At 55.0% G+C, this 20,968-nt stretch overlaps 5 protein-coding genes across 5 annotated transcripts; 3 read left to right on the top strand and 2 right to left on the bottom strand.

The window, feature by feature from the left end:
- The first annotated feature begins 2,922 nt into the window (after window positions 1–2,922).
- QBC33DRAFT_471413 (putative vhs domain-containing protein) lies at window positions 2,923–5,301 on the top strand. Its single transcript, XM_060425194.1, has 6 exons — window positions 2,923–3,019; window positions 3,086–3,366; window positions 3,544–3,942; window positions 3,996–4,421; window positions 4,477–4,633; window positions 4,716–5,301. The coding sequence occupies exons 2-6, from the start codon at window positions 3,355–3,357 to the stop codon at window positions 5,033–5,035; spliced, it is 1,314 nt and encodes a 437-aa protein (XP_060283974.1). The 5' UTR covers window positions 2,923–3,019; window positions 3,086–3,354; the 3' UTR covers window positions 5,036–5,301.
- On the bottom strand, window positions 4,947–7,378 carry QBC33DRAFT_471410 (C2H2 type zinc-finger-domain-containing protein). The gene is made up of 2 exons (XM_060425193.1): window positions 7,041–7,378; window positions 4,947–6,974 (listed from the first exon to the last, which is right to left on the bottom strand). Exons 1-2 carry the CDS (start codon window positions 7,184–7,186, stop codon window positions 5,393–5,395), a joined length of 1,728 nt encoding a protein of 575 aa, XP_060283973.1. The 5' UTR covers window positions 7,187–7,378; the 3' UTR covers window positions 4,947–5,392.
- Window positions 7,379–7,767: 389 nt separating this feature from the next.
- Window positions 7,768–12,481, top strand: QBC33DRAFT_537268 (uncharacterized protein). The gene is made up of 3 exons (XM_060427776.1): window positions 7,768–8,145; window positions 8,199–10,480; window positions 10,539–12,481. The coding sequence occupies exons 1-3, from the start codon at window positions 7,925–7,927 to the stop codon at window positions 12,047–12,049; spliced, it is 4,014 nt and encodes a 1,337-aa protein (XP_060283972.1). The 5' UTR covers window positions 7,768–7,924; the 3' UTR covers window positions 12,050–12,481.
- Window positions 12,205–14,541, bottom strand: QBC33DRAFT_537265 (T-complex protein 1 subunit epsilon). Its single transcript, XM_060427775.1, has 5 exons — window positions 14,404–14,541; window positions 14,330–14,347; window positions 14,222–14,270; window positions 13,052–14,168; window positions 12,205–12,973 (listed from the first exon to the last, which is right to left on the bottom strand). The coding sequence occupies exons 1-5, from the start codon at window positions 14,411–14,413 to the stop codon at window positions 12,515–12,517; spliced, it is 1,653 nt and encodes a 550-aa protein (XP_060283971.1). The 5' UTR covers window positions 14,414–14,541; the 3' UTR covers window positions 12,205–12,514.
- Window positions 14,542–14,908: 367 nt separating this feature from the next.
- QBC33DRAFT_577989 (Hsp70 protein-domain-containing protein) lies at window positions 14,909–20,863 on the top strand (the record flags this gene model as incomplete). The annotated part of the gene is made up of 14 exons (XM_060431027.1): window positions 14,909–15,294; window positions 15,400–15,749; window positions 15,780–16,085; window positions 16,139–16,315; window positions 16,381–17,572; window positions 17,940–17,967; window positions 18,084–18,153; window positions 18,359–18,442; window positions 18,547–18,689; window positions 18,747–18,819; window positions 18,893–19,004; window positions 19,063–19,266; window positions 19,324–20,611; window positions 20,672–20,863. 14 exons carry the CDS (start codon window positions 14,909–14,911, stop codon window positions 20,861–20,863), a joined length of 4,605 nt encoding a protein of 1,534 aa, XP_060283970.1.
- Between the last annotated feature and the right edge of the window lie 105 nt (window positions 20,864–20,968).

The raw sequence follows: 20,968 nt of genomic DNA, 5'->3' as shown, positions 1-20,968 counted from the left end.
TCAAACGCTCACGGAGACCAGCCTTCGGGACCATGGCGGCTGACGTAGTTGGTAGTCCGAGTAGCTTCTCATTCCATGGCGTCCGTCTGGTCGAAAGCGTCCGTCTGGTCGAAACCTGATCAATGGCATCGTGGCGTGCGCAGCACCCGGGCCAATGAAACAGACCGGGCTATATCAATATCACCAAAGGAGCAAGATTGTCGAGATACATCCGTCAAAGTCCGGGATACATCCAAACCGATTTCACTTGAAGAGAGCCTCACACTCGTGAAGGTGGCAGCAGGGCTAGCGATTGTTTTCTGGCCGGCAAAGTGGGGGGAGACAGCCATCTGAGCTCTGACGGCGCAAAGGCAGTGCGACGATTAAAAAAGCAGGTTCATATGATGGGCTTTCCCTTGGCAGAGCCAAAGCCAGACTGCCGGGATAGGGAAGCCCCCAAGCAGACTGACCGGATCAGTCGCCTCAGAAGGGCAGATCTGATAGGAGAATAATGCAGGCAGAATGGCAAGCAGGAGGCATCGTGAGCGGCGCCTCAGCGGCACACGACAGACGCCACGCATCGGTGGGCTGGATGCCGCCTGTGAGGATCGAGTATCTGCCCACCACCGCCAACCCTGCCACGGTGGACCCCACGGTAGGGAAACAACGCCAATGAAGTCGGCGAGGGGGCAAGCGTGTGTAAGGGGCGCGGGAGGGGTGGCGGGAGGGCTCGATGGGTCGTTCCCCTTCGAAACCGGATATTTCTCTTGTGACTGACTGACTGACTGGTCTCGCTGACTGGCTGACTCCCTCCCATCACCCGAGGGAGTCGATGATGACGATTGAAGTACAAACCGATGCCCGATCGATTGGAGGTCACCGTGCAGTTCCCCTTCGGTCCCGGCCTGGCCTGGCCTTGCAGAGTGGCCCATTGCCTACTCACCTGCCAGAGAGTTGATGAGTTGGCAATCGTTGCCCTGGCCACTACGGAGGCAGATGACCTGCACCCTCATGCACGTCCCACCACTGCAGGGCAATTCTTCAGCGGTGAAGCCGCCGTGTAAAGGTGGGGGGGTATGGCTTATATTGGTGGGGTAAATGTGTGTGGCCAGGATATGTAATAAATCTCATTTTCCGATTTCCCATCGTTTTTACTTCCGTTTTCCTCTATTGTTAAATTTAATTATCATTCTTCAATGATAGTGCCATTTTCCCATTCTTCAGTTCTTTCATTCCTTTCCTGCCTTGTTTCCTTGTTTCCTTTGCCTCATTCATCCCGAGCAGAGAACTTGGCGATGGCTGCTGGTATGGGAGAAAATCCTTAAATACAGACTACCAACTAGGTATGGGGAACTAATAAGCGAGCAAGGGGTTATAAACAGAAACACAAACAAAAGAAGATGGGAATTGACAAGGAGGGGGACCAGGATAAAAAAGAAAATTGCAATAAAAACTTGTTATAAAAAACAAATAAAAACGAGAATTATCCCAAATATCCCGAATGTCGCATTGCGTCCTGACTGGATTTGCGCAACTGTCAAAGATCGCCTGCAGCAAGACTTGTACCCAATACTGAGTGGACGTTATCCAAACGCTGGCTTCGTACCTGCAAGGACAAATGACTCAGCCTTCTTTCTCTCAAGTCAGATATCAGCATGAGGCAAGCTGCGTGCTGTACCCTGGATCCTGCTGCACTGCCGGCGGCTTGACGCAGCACAAAGCTCAGCTACCATACTGGCTGACTCGGGGCTGGAGCGGATGCGAAGTGCGGAATAACTTGTTGCGCAGGTAGAGTCACATGGACTGTCACTTGCTCATTACTCCTTATTTTCACAGCCCCGCGGCTTATGTCCTTTTTCCTCTGTCTGCCTGGGCTGGAGGTAGGCCTGACGAAGGGAAGCCCAGTCTCGCTATGCCCTATCTTCGTATTGTTCGTCGGAGTCCCGGAGCCGGGTATCACAGATCACAGTGGCGCCTCCAGCATCGAGCCCCCGATAGCGCGTAACACCAGATGGGAACCACTGTGAGAGAACCTACCAGATGTGCTGCTCAGATGGCGCTTGTGTTCCAGCCTCGTCTACAACCGCCGCCATTTCAGGGTTGAAGATATGCACCGGCGTACGGCTTGTGCCTCGGTAATGGCTCAGGACCAATAGATTACCTTGGACTGCCCGTTGCGACTGCTATTACGTCTTGGGGAAAGGGACTGACTGTCCGACTGCGTGGTCAATTGGCTGCCGAATGCTCTCACGTTCACACTGCACATCTCGGGGGACTGAGGTACGGATGACTGACAGAAAGCGTATCATTCTCAACCTAGAGCATCATGTGCCTGCACCGTGGCAATTGCCGTCGACCAGGACCGTGGGAATTACTTTCGCAGGTTAACTGGGACTCGCTCCGGGGCCACGGGTGTGTCCAATCCCTAATAAGGGACATCCTTGACTCGTGTTTGTTTTGACGACTTGCTGCTGATTGTCGTTTGTGGATATTCCCTATCCCCTATCCGCAGCGCCACTCATTGAGCGAAGGGCACCAAATAACCGCCAACAAGGCATCAAATCCCACCAATTCCAGCTTCCAGCAGTAATGGTATTGGATTCTTGATCCAACGGGATAAGTGAAAGGTAGTGGCTGTGGGTTTCATTTCGTGTCACTTGTATGGCTTTATCGGTTCCACAAGATATCAATACGAACATTTGACAGACTTTGGCCTCGGCGGGTATGGCCATACTTGTGAGCTTAAATTCCGGTTCGACAAGGGGCTACCTCCTTTGAGGACCACTGGCCTCCCCTTTATAAGTCGATAGCTTCAACTCAGGGGGCGCAGATGGAATGGGATTGGCAGTTGCTGTCAGCTGGCAGAATGCTTAGGTGTTATCGTGGCAGAGTGAATGTGGGAGCGCGGGGCAGTCACAAGCGGCTCCGGTCTTGGTCAGACGTCAACAGATCAACGCATCGTGAGGCTGCGATATGGTGATTGCTTCATTCCTGTTTTCTCAACCAACCGTATGTCAAGCAAGTCAACGTTCACTGCGTGGTATGATATGTCAACTTAGAGCTATATCTACTTGAGAGTCACACACTTCTAACGGTGACGAACTAGCTACCCCACCATCTACCAACAACCTACACGCCATCGAACCTTATCAGCGGCCAAGTACCCAGCCCTATCTCCTTTTGATGCTCTCATGATCAGCCCTGCAGCTAGGGGAAAACCTGAGTGCCCATTTGGTATCCATAATTGCCATCTATCTTTCCCTCATCCAAGATCAGGCCTCAGCGCTGGAGCCTGGAGTCCGAAACAGGTACTCGCTATACGGCGTTATCAGTAACTCCCCATTTGCCTAGGCCTAGTCAGGTTGAGAAGGCACCATGTTCTCTCAGGTAAGGGTGTCATATTACCCCCAACAATCCCCTCGCTACGACATGTCCTATTACTCCTTGAACGGTGATGTCTCTAGACCGGATTTCCTGTCTAGCATTTGTACTTGGGGCTGGCACTTTACTACGTCTCTCATGGAATAAATCATCATTCGCTAGCTGTGCTGACGCACCGAACAGAAGAAGCCGTATTCGGCGGTCACTGTGACCATTGAGCAGCTGACCAGCGAAGCTTACGAGGAAGATGACCTTAGTGGGATCCCGGACCTCGTGGAAGTGATCAAGCTTCAAGCTTCGGGGCCGGCAGAAGCCGCCAGGGCAATACGGAAGAAGCTGAAGTACGGAAGTACACATCGGCAGCTCCGTGCCTTGACTTTGCTTGATGGACTTATCCAGAATGCCGGGCCTCGCTTCCAGCGAACCTTTGTGGACGAGCCATTGCTGGAACGCCTGAGAGTGTGTGGGACATCGGATCTCTCAGACCCAGATGTTAGGAAAAAGTGCTCCGAGCTCTATCGCAGCTGGGCGGCCGAGTACCAGAACACGCCTGGCCTCGAGCGCATCGCCAAGCTCTACAAGGTACAGTTGATTCCCCCTCCATCCACCGTCACCCTGCGGCTCATCGGTATAAGGAACTCCCACGGCGTAAGCAAGTCGTCACTCAGGAGAGGTCCAAGGTTCTGAAAGAGACCGAAAATCCATTTGGGGACGATGAGGACGAGCCGCAGTCCCCTCAAGCAAGCTCCTCGCAGCCGGGCTCCCACGGCCGGAACACTTCCCTGTCAGGGCCACAGGTCACCGGCCAGGTACAGTCATTCAGTTATATCGGCAAAGACAAGAAGAAAAAGGACAAGAAGTCCAAGAAACGCAAGCCGTTCGATCTTGAAGCCGAGAAGGACAAGATGAAAGTCACCATTGCGGAGTCGTCCATTGCCTCCACCGATCTAATGAATGCCCTCCAAAGCATCAATCGAGAAGAGGAACGCATCTCGGAGAACCAGGTCGTGGTCCAGCGATTCGAGACCTGTAAACACCTGAGAAGGAAGGTGCTTCGTTACGTGAGTTGGATACCCTCCCAGCCGCCCCAGCGACCACTCAGCTCATAACGTGCAGATCCACCACGTTGAATCCGAGCAATGGCTCGGCGGCCTCCTCCACGCAAACGACGAACTCGTGCTTGCTCTCATGACTTTCGAACAGCTGGACCGCTCTATTGACGCAGACAGCGACTCCGACGATGACGTCGCCGAGCAAGCGCACCTCTACCGAAGTAAGACACAACCCCTATCCACCATCAGACCCCTATCCACCAACCCACCCTTCACTGACACCCCCTTCCCCCTCCCTCCTAGTGGCGACCGAGCGAGCCAAGGGCAAAGAACCCACCTCCCCCACCAGCGCCTCGCCGCACAGCCCGCCGCCCCCCCCGGACATGGCCGGCCTGAGCATCACCGGCAGCCCGCCGCCCAAGCCCCCGCGGCCGTCGGCGCCGCCGCGGCCCTCCCCGCTCTCCAAGCCCTTGGCGCCGGCTCCCGTGCGGCGACCCGCCGCCGCCGCCGCGGATGATGACGACGAGAGCGATGGCTACGCCGACGAGGACGAGGACGATCCGTTTGCGGACCGCAATGCCGTTGTCACGCCTAAGCTGGAGCGGGATGAGCCGGGGTGGTGAGGTTGCGGTTCCTTGGGTCTGTTTTGGGGGATGTTTCCTAGTGTGGGATTGTGTGCTGGAGGAGAGGAGGGAGGTCATACCTTTCGGTAAATACCTAGGTAGCTCTGCTTTGGAAGGGACCCCATGGCTCTGTTGAACTTTCGACGGCTGTGGTTACCCAGATTTGAATTTCACAATATAGCTGCACTTCACTGTCCTGGAAGAACACTGTAGTCTACTATGAAGCCGTCTACGAAGGCAGGCAACGCATTTCTTTTTATTTACCCCGTCTTGTCTGAGAATCTCCAGGGAGAAACAAACACCGATTGCCCCATTTCTACACCCCCACCCAGCCAAACGAGCCGCACCGCCCGCCATCTACAAGATGCTGTAGTGGAAGTACTTCTGGGCGTTGGCCTGCTTGTTGACGGACCACTGCGTCGCCCGAGTGGAAATATCCTGGACCTTGCGGGACCGAGCCTCGGCCCGGCGCACCTCCCTCTTCTTCTGCGCCGACACGCCGGCCATGCCCAGACCGCCGTTCGCGCGGCTGACCAGCGCGCGGCCGCGGCCCGGACGATCGCGCCTGGCAACCTGGCCGCCCTCGCCGCCCTCTCCGTCCTCGGAGTCTATGTCCATGTCCTCCTCTGCCTCGGCGGCCTCGATGGCCTGGCGCTCGGCCCGCTCCTCCGCACTCGGGTAGCTGTGCAGGTTCTGGCGGTAGTATTTGTTGAGAGACCGGTGGCCGACCGACTTGCCCGACGGGAGGTGCATCTCGTACTCATCGTAGAAGGCGGCGTGGGTGTGCTTGTGCGCGTGCGAGTGCCAACCGTCCCGCTGGTGGTGGTTGCGCGGGTCGTCGCGAGAGTGGTGCGGGTGCTTGCCGAGACGCTCGTACTGGTGGTAGTGCTGCTCCGCCGGAACCGCGTGCAGGTCCTCCGTGTCGAGGGAAGAAGCCGAGCTGTCCGTCTCCCAGCCGTCGTCCTCGCCCTTGACCTCGTCTCCGTCTCCGTCTCCGCCCGCGACCTTGGCCTGGCGCTTGGCGCCAAGTTTCGCACCGCCGTGCTGTCGGTTATCTCCGTCCGCGGATTCGTCATCCGAGTCTCCGCTGTCTGAATAGGTACCGCGGAAGTCGTAGAACTCGCCGATATCGAGCTGCTCGTCTTCCGTGGTGTACGGAATCTTACAGTGACCCGTATCTCGCATATGAGTTTGCGCTGCATCCGAGTTCGCCTTCACCTTGCCGCAGGACAGGCACTCGTGCATTTCGAATACACGCTGTTGCAGAGTTCTTAACAAGCCCTCGAGGTCGACCAAGTATTCCTTTTCGGGGATGAACATGCCATGAATGCGCTCCATGTGGTGGGCATTCAGGGGCACGGTTGGTGAATCGTAGTTACAAAACAAGCAAGACTTGAGCGAGAGCACCGGACCGCCGGCCTTCGAAGGGGTCGGCGTGCTCGATGCCGAAGTTGCCAAATTTGACGGCTGTTCACTGGACGATTGGGAAACAGGGTGCTCGGTCTTCTGCTGGCTGGCAGCAGACAGGTGCGGATTCGACGGCCGTTTGATGGGAGACGTGCGATCATTCAAGCCCGCCTTCTTGAGGCTCTCGATCACTTCGGTGAACTCCTCTTCGGCATCCGAGCCAACATCTGGCTTCGCGTCGACAGGATCTCCGAGAGAGAATGTGGAGCTCATGACGGAGCTCGCGTCATCTGCCGCTCCGCTGGCTTGTGATGGCAAGGCGGTCGCCCTTGCCCTATGTTTTGCGCTTCCAATATGATTCCGGTACGAGTTTTCGCTGAAATACGTCTTCTGGCATACGTCGCATACCCTTTCGAACCCAGCTTTATCTGCCTCAGCAGTGGAGACCGCTCGGGCTTGCAGGACTTTCTCGGTGAAAACCTCTGAGGAAATCGGGGGTAGAGAGGCGACTCGGCGTTTGAGGTTGTATCGGCTGAGAAGAAAGACTGTAAGTTTCTTGCCTCTGTTGGAAAGGATCACGTCTGGATAGCACACTTACTGCCAGTCATTCTTCATGTGACCCTTCTGAAGATCACTGTTTCGGAAGGCCACTTGACATGTGTTGCATGTGTACGGATGGGAAGCGGTGGTATCAATCGTGGCAAAGCCGCCAGCCGCGGCTCTGTCCCCAGTAATGGTCGCCATGACGAGGAGAGAGTCCTGTTTGAGCCCGTGTGTGGGTAAGGATAGTGGGGTGGAGAGAGAAGAAATTCGATATCGGGAGGGATGTCGGAAATAGTTGATGGCCTGTCAGACCTAGAAGATGCTCGGGTTCGTCGCTTCCCCTCTGAGAGCAATACGGATGCGCCGGATATAGATTCGGAGTGATCGTTGCTTTTGGGAGGACAAGAGGGGAGAATCGGCGGCCAAAGTTATAAATATGGATTTCTTCTTAATCTTTGGTGGGGCTTTTGCAAGCACCAAGTACGTCAACAGCCCCAAACTACCGCCTGGCTACCCAGTAACCCTGGTACAGAAAATACCGCCAAGAGCCAATTACAAGCTCTAAAAAGCCCAAGGTTTGGTGCCTAGCGGTAAATAGTGTGGAATGCACGGAAAATGTATGCTAGGTGACGTCTGGTGAGTGGCGAATCAAGTGCATTGGTAAGAAGTAAAAACATATGAGTCACGTGCATGCTGAGATGACTACTGCATAGTATCCAAAGTGGGACAATCCCTGTCATCCTAGTATCGATACGGACTAGACCCCGGTCAATCGAGTTTCGCCTCATTGGTCTCTTGGCGGCTGCTTCTAGAAGGGATTCAAGCCTGTGCTACGCGCGCCATCGTCGTTGCTGGGCTTACGGAGCACGAGTTATCATCCTTTGCCAGCACAGAGGCGACGCATCTATACCCAATATCCTCGGTTCGTTATCCAATGTCATGACTCGAGATACTACACGGCCGACCGAAGGCGGGCCTGGTCACGGCCTCAACGAGACAGATCTTGTCGCCGGATTGTGGGAGGAGGCGCCGTTCGCCAGGCTACCGTTAGATGCTCCGAACGAGTTGAAGGAGTTGCTCGAGGATATTGATAATCCAAAGAGGGTCTATGCTGTCCATCGCGCAAGTCGACGCCATAATTACCAGCTCCTCGTTCAGAAGTGCGTCTATCGGCTCTCCCCGTCGTCTTTCACCACTGACATACGGCCACTAGATATATCGTCCAGTTGCGAGATGGATGCGGCACTGACTCCTGCACTACTCCGACCTGCTTCACTTGCAGGAAGCGCATCGTCGGCCGGGCGCCCATTCGTCGATACAATACTACGAGTGCTCGAACCTTGGCCGTCTACCTCGCGAGCCAGGATAACGCCGAGAATGGTCTCTGCCCCGGGTTGAAACCGCCCAAGTCTGCACCGGCGACTCTGAATTCGCTTATCTTCGCCCCGAGACACAAACTTCCCTCGAGGGACGAGCGCATTACGAATTCGCAGAAGGCCGAGAATGGCGCCCCCCGCGGAAGGCTACAAATAGAAAGGGACAATGATGGGTGTACCAAGCCGCAGGCTCCGGCTCACAACAGGAGGGGAAGCAGGACCAATAGCGTGGGAAAGTCTAAGGTGGAACTACCATTACGAAACCCAGAATGTAGAGGAGGCTCGCTCAAGGACGAATTGACGATAACCGAGGAACGGGTCAGCAAAGACTACCGTTCGTTTGCGGCGAACATGTTTGGGACAGTGGCATTCAAGATGCTCGAATGGCTAACGCCAAGTGGGATTGAAGAAATGACACGGAAGTCTAATGGTCTCCGACCGGAGACCACTCCAAACCGGCCGGGAAATGCAGTCGTAACTCGGGAGCAAAAGGTCGATCTGCCGGACCTATCCCCGCGTTCAAAACCTGCAGAGGATCTACCAACCGTCAATGGCATACCGCATACGCCCGTTCCGGGAAGAGGTGGCAGTGCCGCTGAGAACACTCAGGTTGCCAACGATGGAACCCGCGATCCTACGCGGGACGGGGAAGAGCCATCCCAGCGGGGGCCGCCGCCGGCCGCGCGACCGAGTAACTCGCGACATAACTCGAATGCGAAAGTACGGACACCGTCAGGCCCGAAGCCTAAGCGGAAGCTCTCAATCGATACGTTTCTTCAGGACGGAATGCCCGACGACTCGCTGTCCAACCTGCTAAGGTCGCCTCGTCTCGGCTCTCAAAATGACAAGACTCCTACAAACCTCAAACCAGCGAGTGGCGCGCTGACTCGGCCTATCTCTCAACTCACGACAGCGGGCTTCTTCGACGGTGTGTCCTTGGAGAAAATGCCACCACCGAAGCCCGTTGAAATAAAAACCAGGGCTGGTCGCGGTCAGGTGGATGGGCCAAAGAAAAGCGAGTCAAGCAGCCCCAAGGAATCTGTTCATGCTTCAGGGACTGCGTCTGACGGTTCCTGGTCCGATCACTCCCTCGGGGCTGCCGATGCGGATCCAGGGTCCGACTTTGTCTGCCTACTTCCACAGGCATTGTCTCGCTTGACTCCCGATATGGTGGATTTTGTCTGTGATGTCCTCCAAGAAGACGGCAGTAGCGAGAGACATATGCTGGAGCCCTCAACCGTGACACGATTCCACTGCAAAGCCCCTAACCAAGGCAAGCCACTTAGGAGGCGGAGATCGCACTCACGGCGGAAAGCTTCGTCAAACCTGAAGCTGGAGTGGAAGCTTTTCGTCGACCAGACTGTTTTCTACATTCTAAGCGACCCGCAGCTGGCAGTCCGGTCCTTTACAAAGGATGGATCATTATACGACTCCCAAACGCTCTGGTACTGCATGCTGAGGATGACTCGGGTCGTGCCCAGCTTGGTCTTCCACAGTCTCTGGACAGCCTCTGCCAGCCTCTTCGCCCCTCCCAAAGCGCTCCAATCTCCCCGGTCTCCAACAGCCAGATTATTCCCAAAGCATGGAGAGTCGCTTTCTAACTTTGAGGCGGGCTGCCTGATGTCGATATGCCTACATGCCTTGGTTGCTGCGGCTCCCTTAATATCAGACCAAAGGCAGCTGTACGATATGTCCCGCATCCGATCCCATGGCCTAAGCCTGGCGGGCAGTGGCGCCATAGCACGACAACCCGCGTCGCTCTGTTTGCAATATGACGACGCCTTCTCCAACGACCTTGCCTTGCGACTAGCGAGAAGGTTGTTCGCTGCCGTCACGACCCGCCGATACTTTGATGACTTGACCGACTTAAACTCGGGCGACGGACACGAACGGGAGCCAGACGTCCTCACGGCCCTCTTCTCGCAGCTAGATTTCCTCAACATGGACGCCGTGTATATCCTCAGCTTTTCAGTTCCCGACCGTGCCCTACACGAGACAAGGGTGCCAACTTTGCTGCTGGACTGGGCAAGGGCGGTTATGCTGAGTGACTGGGACGGCAAGCCTGAAGTTCCCGGCGATGGCCCATTTGGTGGTGCACTTGCACTAATAGAATCCATGTGTAAGGGTCCTTCCATCTCCTCAACCCTCGAGGTATAATTTTGCTAACCGTGGCATAGACAAGAGGCGGCAGGCGCTGCTCCTAGGGGATGCTCAGTTCCGTTCGGAATACTTCGCCGACAGGCTGGATCCTGTCGAAATGCCGGTCAATTGGCTATCGCATACATCAACGAGGCAGAAGTTGCACCTTCTGGACTTCCCCTACATCTTCAACCCATCCACACTAGTGTCGTATTTCCGCTCAATCAACTTTTCGAGGATGAGCAGGGCTTTCGAGGAATCCAGCTCTCTTCAGAGCCGGATGGGCGCCATTATGTTTCCCAAGAGCCTGATCGTCGACCCCCACCACAAGGAGGTTCTTCAAGACCTTCTGAGCACAGCGTCCTCGAAATATCTGAATATCGATATTTCCCGTGAACGTGTCCTGGAAGACGCACTTGATCAACTTTGGCGCCGGCAGGAGCGCGAACTCCTACGACCGCTCAAGGTTCACCTTGGCGAGGATTCTGGAGAAGAGGGCTTTGATTCCGGCGGCGTTCAACAAGAGTTTTTCAGACTTGCGATAGCCGAGGCCCTGAACCCAGACTCCGGAGCCTTCACCATTGATGAGAGGACTCGCATGGCTTGGTTTCAGCCCGGTTCCCTGACCGCCGACTGGAAATTCGAACTCATTGGCCTTCTCGTTTCCTTGGCTGTGTACAACGGGCTCACCCTTCCGATCACATTCCCCAAAGCCCTATACCGGAAACTGCTTAATGAGCCGGTCACCGAGCTCCATCACATTGCGGACGGGTGGCCCGAGCTAGCTAATGGCTTGACCACACTCCTGGAATGGGATGAGAAGGATGGACTCGTCGAAGACGTGTTCGCACGAACCTACGAATTCTCTGTTTCCGTCTTCGACCAGCCCATTTCACGGGAGATGAAGCCCCTTTCAAGCGGAACGTCGTCGAGTTCGGCGTCCGAGACTTGGCCCCAGTTCCCCAAGACGGTCAATGAAGCATCGTCCACAACAGCACCTCACACGGGCAATCCCGACGATGCGCCACTCGTCACGCATGCCAACCGTAATGCATACGTTTCCGACTACATACGTTACCTGACCGACGTCTCCGTGCGGCCCCAATACGAGGCATTTGCTCGCGGCTTCCGCGCGTGCCTGCACCCAAAGAGCCTGAAGCTGCTGAACTCGAACCTCCTGCAGTCCGTGGTGGAGGGCGTCCAGGAGATCGAAATCGCCGAGCTGCGGCGCCACACCCGCTACGTCGGCTGGGACGCCAGCCACCGCACCGTCAAGGATTTCTGGAGCATCGTCAAGCGGTACGACGAGTCGATGCGGCGCAAGCTGCTTGAGTTCGTCACGGCCAGCGACCGCGTGCCCGTCGGCGGCATGAAGAGCCTGCAGTTCGTCGTGCAGAAGAACGGCGCCGAGGAGGGCGAGGACGGCCACCTGCCTACGGCGTACACCTGCTACGGCACGCTGCTGCTGCCAGAGTACCGCGACAAGGAGGTGCTCAGGGAGAGGCTGGCGATGGCGCTGGAGAACGCGCAGGGGTTCGGGTTTGCCTAATACGTTGCTGCTGCGATTGATTGCCCCATGGCGGTGCCTGTGGATGATAATACTGTGTAATCAACTGGTCAGCGGATTTGAGGGCGTTGGGATGAAACGACCAGGATCCAAGGGTATGTCGTTCGTTGCCGGGGGTTCTTCGTTTTATATTCTACTATTTCTATTGTGGATATATACTCGGGTATCGGCAAGGCGTGTCTGGCAAAAAAAGGCGTCTGCAATAGAATCCTAGCAGGCCATGAATGTCTTATATAATCACCGTTCAGGCGTGACATAGAGTTCTGTGTCAGCGTCGAGGGCGGAGGAGCATCACATCGCAAAACATAGCCGCAGTTATGATGGGACCTTGACCGGCTCTCGGATCCCCTTCTGCGTTGTACATGTCTATGGTAGTAAATCCATTAAGCCATACACAGGGTGCTTTTTTTATCATGACGCCCCCCTAAATACCTCGCAACGTAAGGTCTAGAAGTCATTCTCATCCGTGCCCGCCACGATCACGTTGTTCACCTTCAGCACCATGCGGCAGAGCTGCGTGGCAAGCATGAGCTGCTGCTTCTTTCCAATCAGTGGGTCGATCACGAACGCCTCCTTCATGTCGTTGCTTCCACTGCCCATGCAGTCAACGCCCTTGCGGCCGCGGCCGTTTGGCGACTTGACCTGCTGGCTCTTGATCTCGGCCAGCGTTGCGATCGGGTTCAGACCACTGTTCTCGGCGAGTGCCATGGGGATGCCGTCGAGGGCCTCGGAGAAGGCGCGCATGGCGTACTGCTCGAGGCCGGGGGTCTTGACGGCGGCATCCTCGACCGCCAGGCTGCAGGCGATCTCGGCAGCGCCGCCGCCGTAGACGACACGGTTGTCCCGGACCAGGTTCCGCACGACGCAGAGCGCATCGTGGAGGGAGCGCTTGGCCTCGTCGATGATCTATTTTTGTATGCATCAGCAATTCATGTTTTCAAACGGAAAAAGAAAAAAAAAAAGCCAGGAAAGTGGGCGGCTTACCATCTTATTGCTACCCCGGATGAAGACGGTCACCGCCCGCGTGTTTGCACACTCCTCAATGACAAGCATCTTCTCCCTTGTAGTACCAAAGGTCATCTCTCGGACGATGCCCGCCTTGCCCAGCTTCGCCGCGCTAAGGTCCTCAAATCGCGGAACTATCCTGCCATTTGTAGCGATGGCAATCAGCTCAATCTCCGGGCCACCAACCCACCTCACGGCGGGGAGTTCGTTCTGCAGGAGAAGGTGGTTCGCCTCGTCGTCGAAACCCCATTGACAGATCGCCAGGTTTGCGCCGGTGGCCTTTATTTGCTGAATCATCTCGATGAACTTCTCCCGCTCGTAGTTCTGCAGCTTCTTGAACTCCTCGACGCCTGTAATCTCGAGCCTATGCTTGGTCTTTGGCTTCGGCGGCTCGAACGCGCAGGTCAAGATGGCGATCTTTGCGTCGCGAACCTCGGACGGCATTTGAGGGTGTGAGAAGTCCTTGTCGACTATTACACCCTTGACCAAAAGGGTATCCTCCAACGCGCCGCCGACCTTCCCGTCGACCTTGATTAGTTCGAAGTCGACATCTTTTCGCTCCAAGTCGGCGACGGAGAGCACTGCGTCGACGGCTATGTTCGCAAACAGATCGTAGGCTTTGGAAACGATCTTGCTCCCTAAACTTGTCCGCGCAACCTTGACCAAATTCGCAGTGTCTTCCCTGTCGAACTCGACCACATCTGAGATCCTGTCCAGCTCGGCCACCGCAATGTCGCAAGCCTGATCGTACCCATCTGCAATTCGGATGGGGTGGATACCCTTGTCGATGAGCTCTGCTGCTTGCTCCAGCAGGGCACCGGCAAGAACGACGACGCCAGTGGTGCCGTCGCCAATCTCGTCGTCCTGCGACTTGGACAGCTCGACCAACAACTTCGCTACGTGGTTCGTAATCTCCATCTGTTGCAGGATCGTTGCGCCATCGTTGGTCACTGTGATGTCGCCGTCGGGTGAAATGAGGATCTTGTCAAGGCCCCGCGGGCCGAGCGAGGTCTTTACGATATTTGCGACCGTACGTGCAGCAAGGATGTGTGACTTGACAGCCTCGTTACCGAACTGCCGCTTCTTCTTGCCTTGACTGTAGCGGGAATGTCAGCCACAGACCACCATCGGGGGCCGAAGGAAACGAACTCTCTGACAATGATGAAGGGTCTTCCCTGCTCATCCCTCATCATCGAAGCTGTAACGGAGTGGAGTCAGTATTGAAATCGTCGAAGGAACATGTAAATAGGCCTATACCGTTCGACAAATCTAGATCTGATAGGCAGCAAGTTAGCATTGTTTCGACTGATTAGGATAGGATTCCAGCATACTCATCGCCATTTTGGGCAGGATTTCCGGGAATTGGAGAGAACAAGAGGATTGTACGGGATTTCTATCCACGTAAGAGGCTAGATATAGAATATCCTCTGACCATGGAAGCCAAGATTGTTATTGTGAGGCGCGAGCTGTTGATGGAGCTCGGTTCTGTCCCAAAAAAATCCCCCATGTCTATCCGCTGTTGGTGACGGGCGCCGGCGAAATCTAAGTCCGCTATCCAACCCGACCTGACTGGGGCGTTCCTGACCCGCAGTGATTCTCCCTCACCGCCTACCTCCATAGAGAGTTGGGCAGGGGCGGCAAAATCGCATGGTGGGGTCCTTCGCCAACCCCGCCATCGATGGGAAACTAAGATGGAACCGCACAGAACGAAACCCAGAACTTATTCCTGATGCGTTCGCAGACAACTTTCTTCTTACCGCATCTCATACATTAACGGAGCTAATCGTCGGGTTTGACACCTTGCTGAATCCCCAGTGCCATATTCAAGTTCTCACCATGTCCCGACACCAGGCGTTTCGTAACGTCCACAACACTCTCGAGGAGCACTACTTCGATGGCGGCGAAGAGAGCGAGGAAGAAGAGCTCAGCGCCGAGGACCAGGCCCTTATGCAACAGGGTATTGCAGATGTCAAGGCAGCACTGGGCATAGAGGTTTCCAAAGTCAGCACCGAGCAGATACAAGAGGCGCTTTGGCACTACTACTATGACGTCGACAAATCTGTCACCTACCTCCTCACGAAGTTCATCGCTCCCCCACCAAAGGCAGCCAAGACTACACAGAAGGAAAAAAGTTCTGGTGAGCATGCTCTTTCCTATGTTCGTCGGGAAGCACTGGGCACCTTTGAAAATTCCGGAGCGGACTCGGGCTGCAACCATGACATGTGTCTGGGGGTGTGGATGCCTCCGTGGTTAGTACCACAGCTACAACCGAAATTCTCTCGATTCTCTCGACCAGCACAATCCCAACGCAACTCGTTGACATCGAGTCAAGGTCACGAGTTTCTATACCCACCTACACCTCGTTCTCCTGCCAGCCTCAGTGATCGAACTTTTATCTCTGCCTTATTTCACGGCGTGCAATGGGGAAACATACCAGAACATCGGAAAGCTGTTTTTATCGAGCCTAAACGACCTCGCGGCGGGCTGCTTGGCGGTTCAGGTGCCCCTCCTAAGCTGTCCAAGCTCCAACAACTTGCTGCAGCTAGGAAAAAGAAGCAGGAGGAAAAGAAGTCGGAGGAGAAGACTGAGAAAGCCCGGCAGAAGTTGGGGGAGCTCTCCGTCGGGGACAGCACGTCCAAAAAAGAGAGTGCGCTCCCGAGTGGTGCCTTTGGGAAACGTCAAAAGCTCTCCGAGTTTAGTGCTGCAGGCCGCATGCCCCTAGCCGCCTTCCCATCCGAAGATGTTGGAAGCACTTCGAATCACCAAGAGGCCCTCAGAGATGGTGACTTCTCAACGAATCATCAAAAAGGAATGGAAGAAGAGGTTGAGGAGGCACCTGAACCAGCCAAGCCATCAGCCTTTGCCCAGACACTTCTTGGGCCCGCTTCAGATGCAGCGAGGCGTGGCTCAATGCAGTTGTTTCCTTTACCATATACGGCATCTTCCCAGTCTTTGGCCGACGCTTTCTCAGAACCTAGTCCAGACGACGTGGTTCTGGCGGCTCAGGCAAAAGGTTCGGCGTTACGAAAGGGCAAGCACTAACGTGGGTGCTAATAGTGGAAGCAGCGGGCAAGAAGACCGTGGCGATCCCGACTAAGAAGAAGGCTGGGATCGACTCCGTTGCAAATGACGTGAAGGCATTGAAGATTGACGACGCTCCCTTGCCAAAGAGCAAGAATCTCAATGTCCTTTCCGAGTTCGAGAAGAGCAACAGCAAAAAGAGGGCAAGCTTCGTCGTCGTCGGTAAGTACTACCAGGCGATACTCATCGTATTGGGGCTAGACAGCTGACCAAGCTTATGTGTTTAGGCCATGTTGACGCTGGGAAGAGCACAATGATGGGCAGGCTGCTACTCGATCTCAATGTTGTGGATCCCCGCACAGTTGAGAGATTCCGCAAGGAAGCAGAGAAGATAGGGAAGTCGTCATTTGCCCTTGCCTGGGTCCTCGATCAACGGGCCGACGAGAGGGCTCGCGGCGTCACCGTGGATATAGCAACAAACAGTTTCGAGACTGACCAAACCGTCTTCACTGTTTTGGATGCCCCAGGCCACAGAGATTTCATCCCGAACATGATTGCGGGCGCAAGCCAGGCCGACTTTGCTGTTCTCGTCATCGATGCAAGCACTGGGGCGTTCGAATCTGGTTTGAAGGGACAGACCAAGGAGCACTCCCTACTCATCCGCAGCATGGGGGTTTCGCGAATCATAGTGGCGGTGAATAAGCTGGACACTGTCAGTTGGTCGAAGGAGAGATTTGACGAAATTGCGCATCAAGTCTCGGGCTTCCTCGCCGTAACCGGATTCCAGCCAAAGAACATCTCCTTTGTCCCTGTCTCGGGATTAAATGGCGATAACTTGGTTAGGAGGGTATCGGATCCAGCGGCGTCATGGTACGATGGCCCGACTATAGTCGAAGAACTTGAAAACTCGGAGCCAACGACGCGAGCGTTGTCGAAACCGCTGCGCATGGCCATCTCGGAGGTCTTCCGCACCATGCAGAGCCCGGTGACGGTAGCCGGCAGAATAGACGCCGGTTCTCTACAGACAGGGGACGCGCTCCTTGTGCAACCGAGTGGAGAAAAGGCATACGTCAAGTCGATACTGCTCGACCAGGAGCCCGTCGGCTGGGCTGTCGCTGGCCAGAACGTCGTGATCCACCTCAGCAACATCGATGTCATCCACGTGCGGGTTGGCGACATCATCTGCGACCCGACAAAGCCGATCCAATGCCTCGACACGTTCACACTCAAAGTGCTGGCTTTCGACTTTCTGATGCCCATGCCGGTCGACGTTCACCGAGGGAGGCTCCATGCTGCTGGCACCATCGCCGAGATTCCGGCATTACTGGACAAAGTCAGCGGAGTCGTAACGAAGAAGAAACCAAGAATTGTGAAGCCGGCCAGCGTGGCGAGGGTCGTGGTCAAGCTGGCCTCAAAAGTGCCACTGGAGCCTGGGCAGCGGATAGTGCTTCGAAGCGGCGGTGAGACTGTGGCGGCAGGGTTGTTGGAATAAAGCCCTGGGGCGCCCTTTTTGAGGCTCAAATTTCGGGCAATAGCGAGTACCGCATACGTACAGTAGTACGAAATGTATATACACACAGCATCAGACCACATATGCTTGGAGCTATATTTGTCTACTGCATATGGAACAATAGCATGCGAGCTGTGCCACGCAATGGATTTTACAGCGGGAATAAGTAATACTTACAGGCCAAGACGTTTATGGCCACTCGGTACTCAGGTCCCGAGAGTAGACTTGCCAAGCAACTCTGGCAAGGTAGCAGAAACGGTCTTGCAAATAATCAGTTCCCAGAGAAGTGCAATGGGATTACCAATCTTGGGGCCCCCTGATCTTGCTTGAGGACAGAGAACCAATAGGGGGAACAGCAAAGTCAGTAATGTACACAGGTCTGCCTTGAATGCGATGAGTGAGCATGAAAAGGCCACTCTGTCAATTGGCAATTACTGGCCTCTGTTCCCTGGCGGTTGAGCATGTCTCTGTTGGAAACAGATAGAAGGGGACACGTTCCTTCACATTGGGGTCCAAGTATGCATAAGTGCCACCAAGCTTTGGAACAAGTGTCCTCGAATCGCGGGAGTTAACAAGGGTTGTGGCCACATCCCAAGGCTGAAGGCTAACTAACCTACAAGCAGGGGTGTCTCCACAGAGGGGTATCGCACGGAGCTAGTGTAGGGGGGAGACCCCTGTCACGTGTGGCGGCTTTGGTTGATTGAAATCTGTCCTTTCCATCATTAATGGACACCTCTACCAAAATTTTGGAGTAGCTCCATTTAAGAGAAGCAAACTTCCAAACAATTCTTCTTCCATTCCCCCACAACCATTCAACAAACCCATCTTTCCCTTACCTAGTGCTGATCAGATCAAGGACCTCAGGGCTGATCAGCTTCTCCTCTACATCTCCCATTGTCTCTCCTTTACAATATTGGGTTCTCTAGAGAAGGGCAGCTACAAGTCTTCACCATGGCTCGCTCGTCCCGGAGCAACATGGCCATTGGCCTTGGTTTGCTGGCGTTTTTCTGCGCCCTCTTCTCCCCAGCATTTGTCCAGACAGTAAGAGCGGATGACGTCCAAGAGTATGGCACTGTCATCGGTATTGTAAGTCCTACGCGTTCCCCTGCTGCCCATGTGAACTGCAACTGACACAACCGACAGGATCTCGGAACCACATACAGCTGCGTCGGTGTGATGCAGAAGGGCAAGGTTGAGATTCTCGTCAATGACCAAGGTAAGCATCAAAGCCCTCGCTGTCCCTAACGGTCCTAGGTTTTCTTTGCGCTTCTTGCTAACCCAGCACCCAGGAAACCGGATTACCCCATCATATGTGGCCTTTACCGACGAAGAGCGGCTGGTTGGTGACGCAGCAAAGAACCAGGCTGCGTCAAACCCCTACAACACAATCTATGGCATCAAGTAAGCCCGAACCCTTCTGAGACTTGGGGAGACCATCACCTAACATGCTCTCTCCTAGGCGGTTGATTGGCCGGAAATTCGCCGAGAAGGATGTCCAGAGCGACGTCAAGCACTTCCCCTTCAAGGTCGTCTCCAGGGATGATAAGCCCGTCGTCAAGGTCGTCGTGTCTGGTGGAGAGGAGAAGACCTTCTCTCCCGAGGAAGTCTCGGCCATGGTGTTGGGCAAGATGAAGGAGGTCGCTGAGAGCTACCTGGGCAAGAAGTATGTCTCACCAAAATCTTTGCGAATACGGCCTAAATACTAACATGATTCCCCCAGGGTTACCCACGCCGTTGTCACCGTTCCCGCCTACTTCAACGATAACCAGAGGCAAGCTACCAAGGACGCTGGTGTCATCGCCGGCCTCAATGTCCTCCGTATCGTCAACGAACCTACCGCTGCCGCTATCGCCTATGGCCTGGACAAGACCGATGGCGAACGCCAGATCATTGTCTACGATCTTGGTGGTGGCACTTTCGATGTCTCGCTCTTGTCCATTGACGAGGGTGTGTTCGAGGTTTTGGCTACCGCAGGTGATACCCATCTGGGTGGTGAGGATTTCGACCAGCGAGTCATCAACCACTTCGCCAAGACGTACAACAAGAAGAACAACGTCGACGTTACCAAGGACGCCAAGGCCATGGGCAAGTTGAAGCGTGAGGCCGAGAAGGCCAAGCGTACCCTGTCCTCTCAGATGTCTACCCGCATCGAGATTGAGTCCTTCTTCGATGGCAACGACTTCTCCGAGACTCTCACCCGGGCCAAGTTCGAGGAGCTCAACATGGACCTCTTCAAGAGGACCCTGAAGCCCGTTGAGCAGGTGCTCAAGGACGCCAAGGTCAGGAAGGAGGAAGTCGACGACATCGTCCTCGTCGGTGGCTCCACCCGCATTCCCAAGGTTCAGTCCCTCGTTGAGGAGTACTTTGGTGGAAAGAAGGCCTCCAAGGGCATCAACCCCGATGAGGCTGTCGCTTTTGGCGCCGCTGTCCAGGCTGGCGTTCTCTCTGGCGAGAAGGGTACTGAGGAACTCGTCCTCATGGATGTGAACCCCCTCACTCTTGGTATTGAGACCACCGGAGGTGTTATGACCAAGCTCATCTCCCGCAACACCCCCATCCCGACCCGCAAGAGCCAGATCTTCTCCACCGCAGTCGATAACCAGCCAACCGTTCTGATCCAGGTCTTCGAGGGAGAGCGCTCGATGACCAAGGACAACAACCTTCTCGGCAAATTCGAGCTTACCGGCATTCCTCCTGCACCCCGTGGCCAGCCCCAGATCGAGGTCTCGTTCGAGCTCGACGCCAACGGTATTCTCAAGGTTTCGGCTCATGACAAGGGCACTGGCAAGCAGGAGTCCATCACCATTACCAACGACAAGGGCCGCCTCACTCAGGAGGAGATCGACCGCATGGTCGCCGAGGCCGAGAAGTACGCCGAGGAGGACAAGGCCAACGCCGAGCGCATCACCGCTCGCAACGGTCTTGAGAACTACGCTTTCAGCCTGAAGAACCAGGTCAACGACGAGGACGGTCTCGGTGGCAAGATCGACGACGATGACAAGGAGGCTGTGAGTTTGGCCTATCGAAACACAATCCTGAGTGCCCCATGCTAATGAATTCAAATCTAGATCCTCGACGCTGTTAAGGAGACCACCGAATGGCTTGACGAGAACGGCGCCACTGCCTCCACCGAGGACTTCGAGGAGCAGAAGGAGAAGCTCTCGGCTGTGGCATATCCGATTACCAGCAAGCTGTACCAGGATGCTGGCGGTGCTGGTGATGGTGGTGACGATGAGCCCGATGCCCACGATGAGCTCTAATACCATAGATTCCCCTTTTTCCTTTTTTTTCTTGGCATTCACAGAGAAGTTAAAAAGAAGTATCATCTTCTCGGTTTTCGTCTCCTTCCTGATCTTGAAATTCCC

Source organism: Phialemonium atrogriseum (genome assembly GCF_030411735.1).
Source record: "Phialemonium atrogriseum strain 8032-3 unplaced genomic scaffold QBC33scaffold_11, whole genome shotgun sequence".
NCBI classification, from domain to species: Eukaryota; Fungi; Ascomycota; class Sordariomycetes; order Cephalothecales; family Cephalothecaceae; genus Phialemonium; species Phialemonium atrogriseum.
Note: the sequence above shows the minus strand (reverse complement) of the source record. Positions and strands in the feature narration are given on the sequence as shown.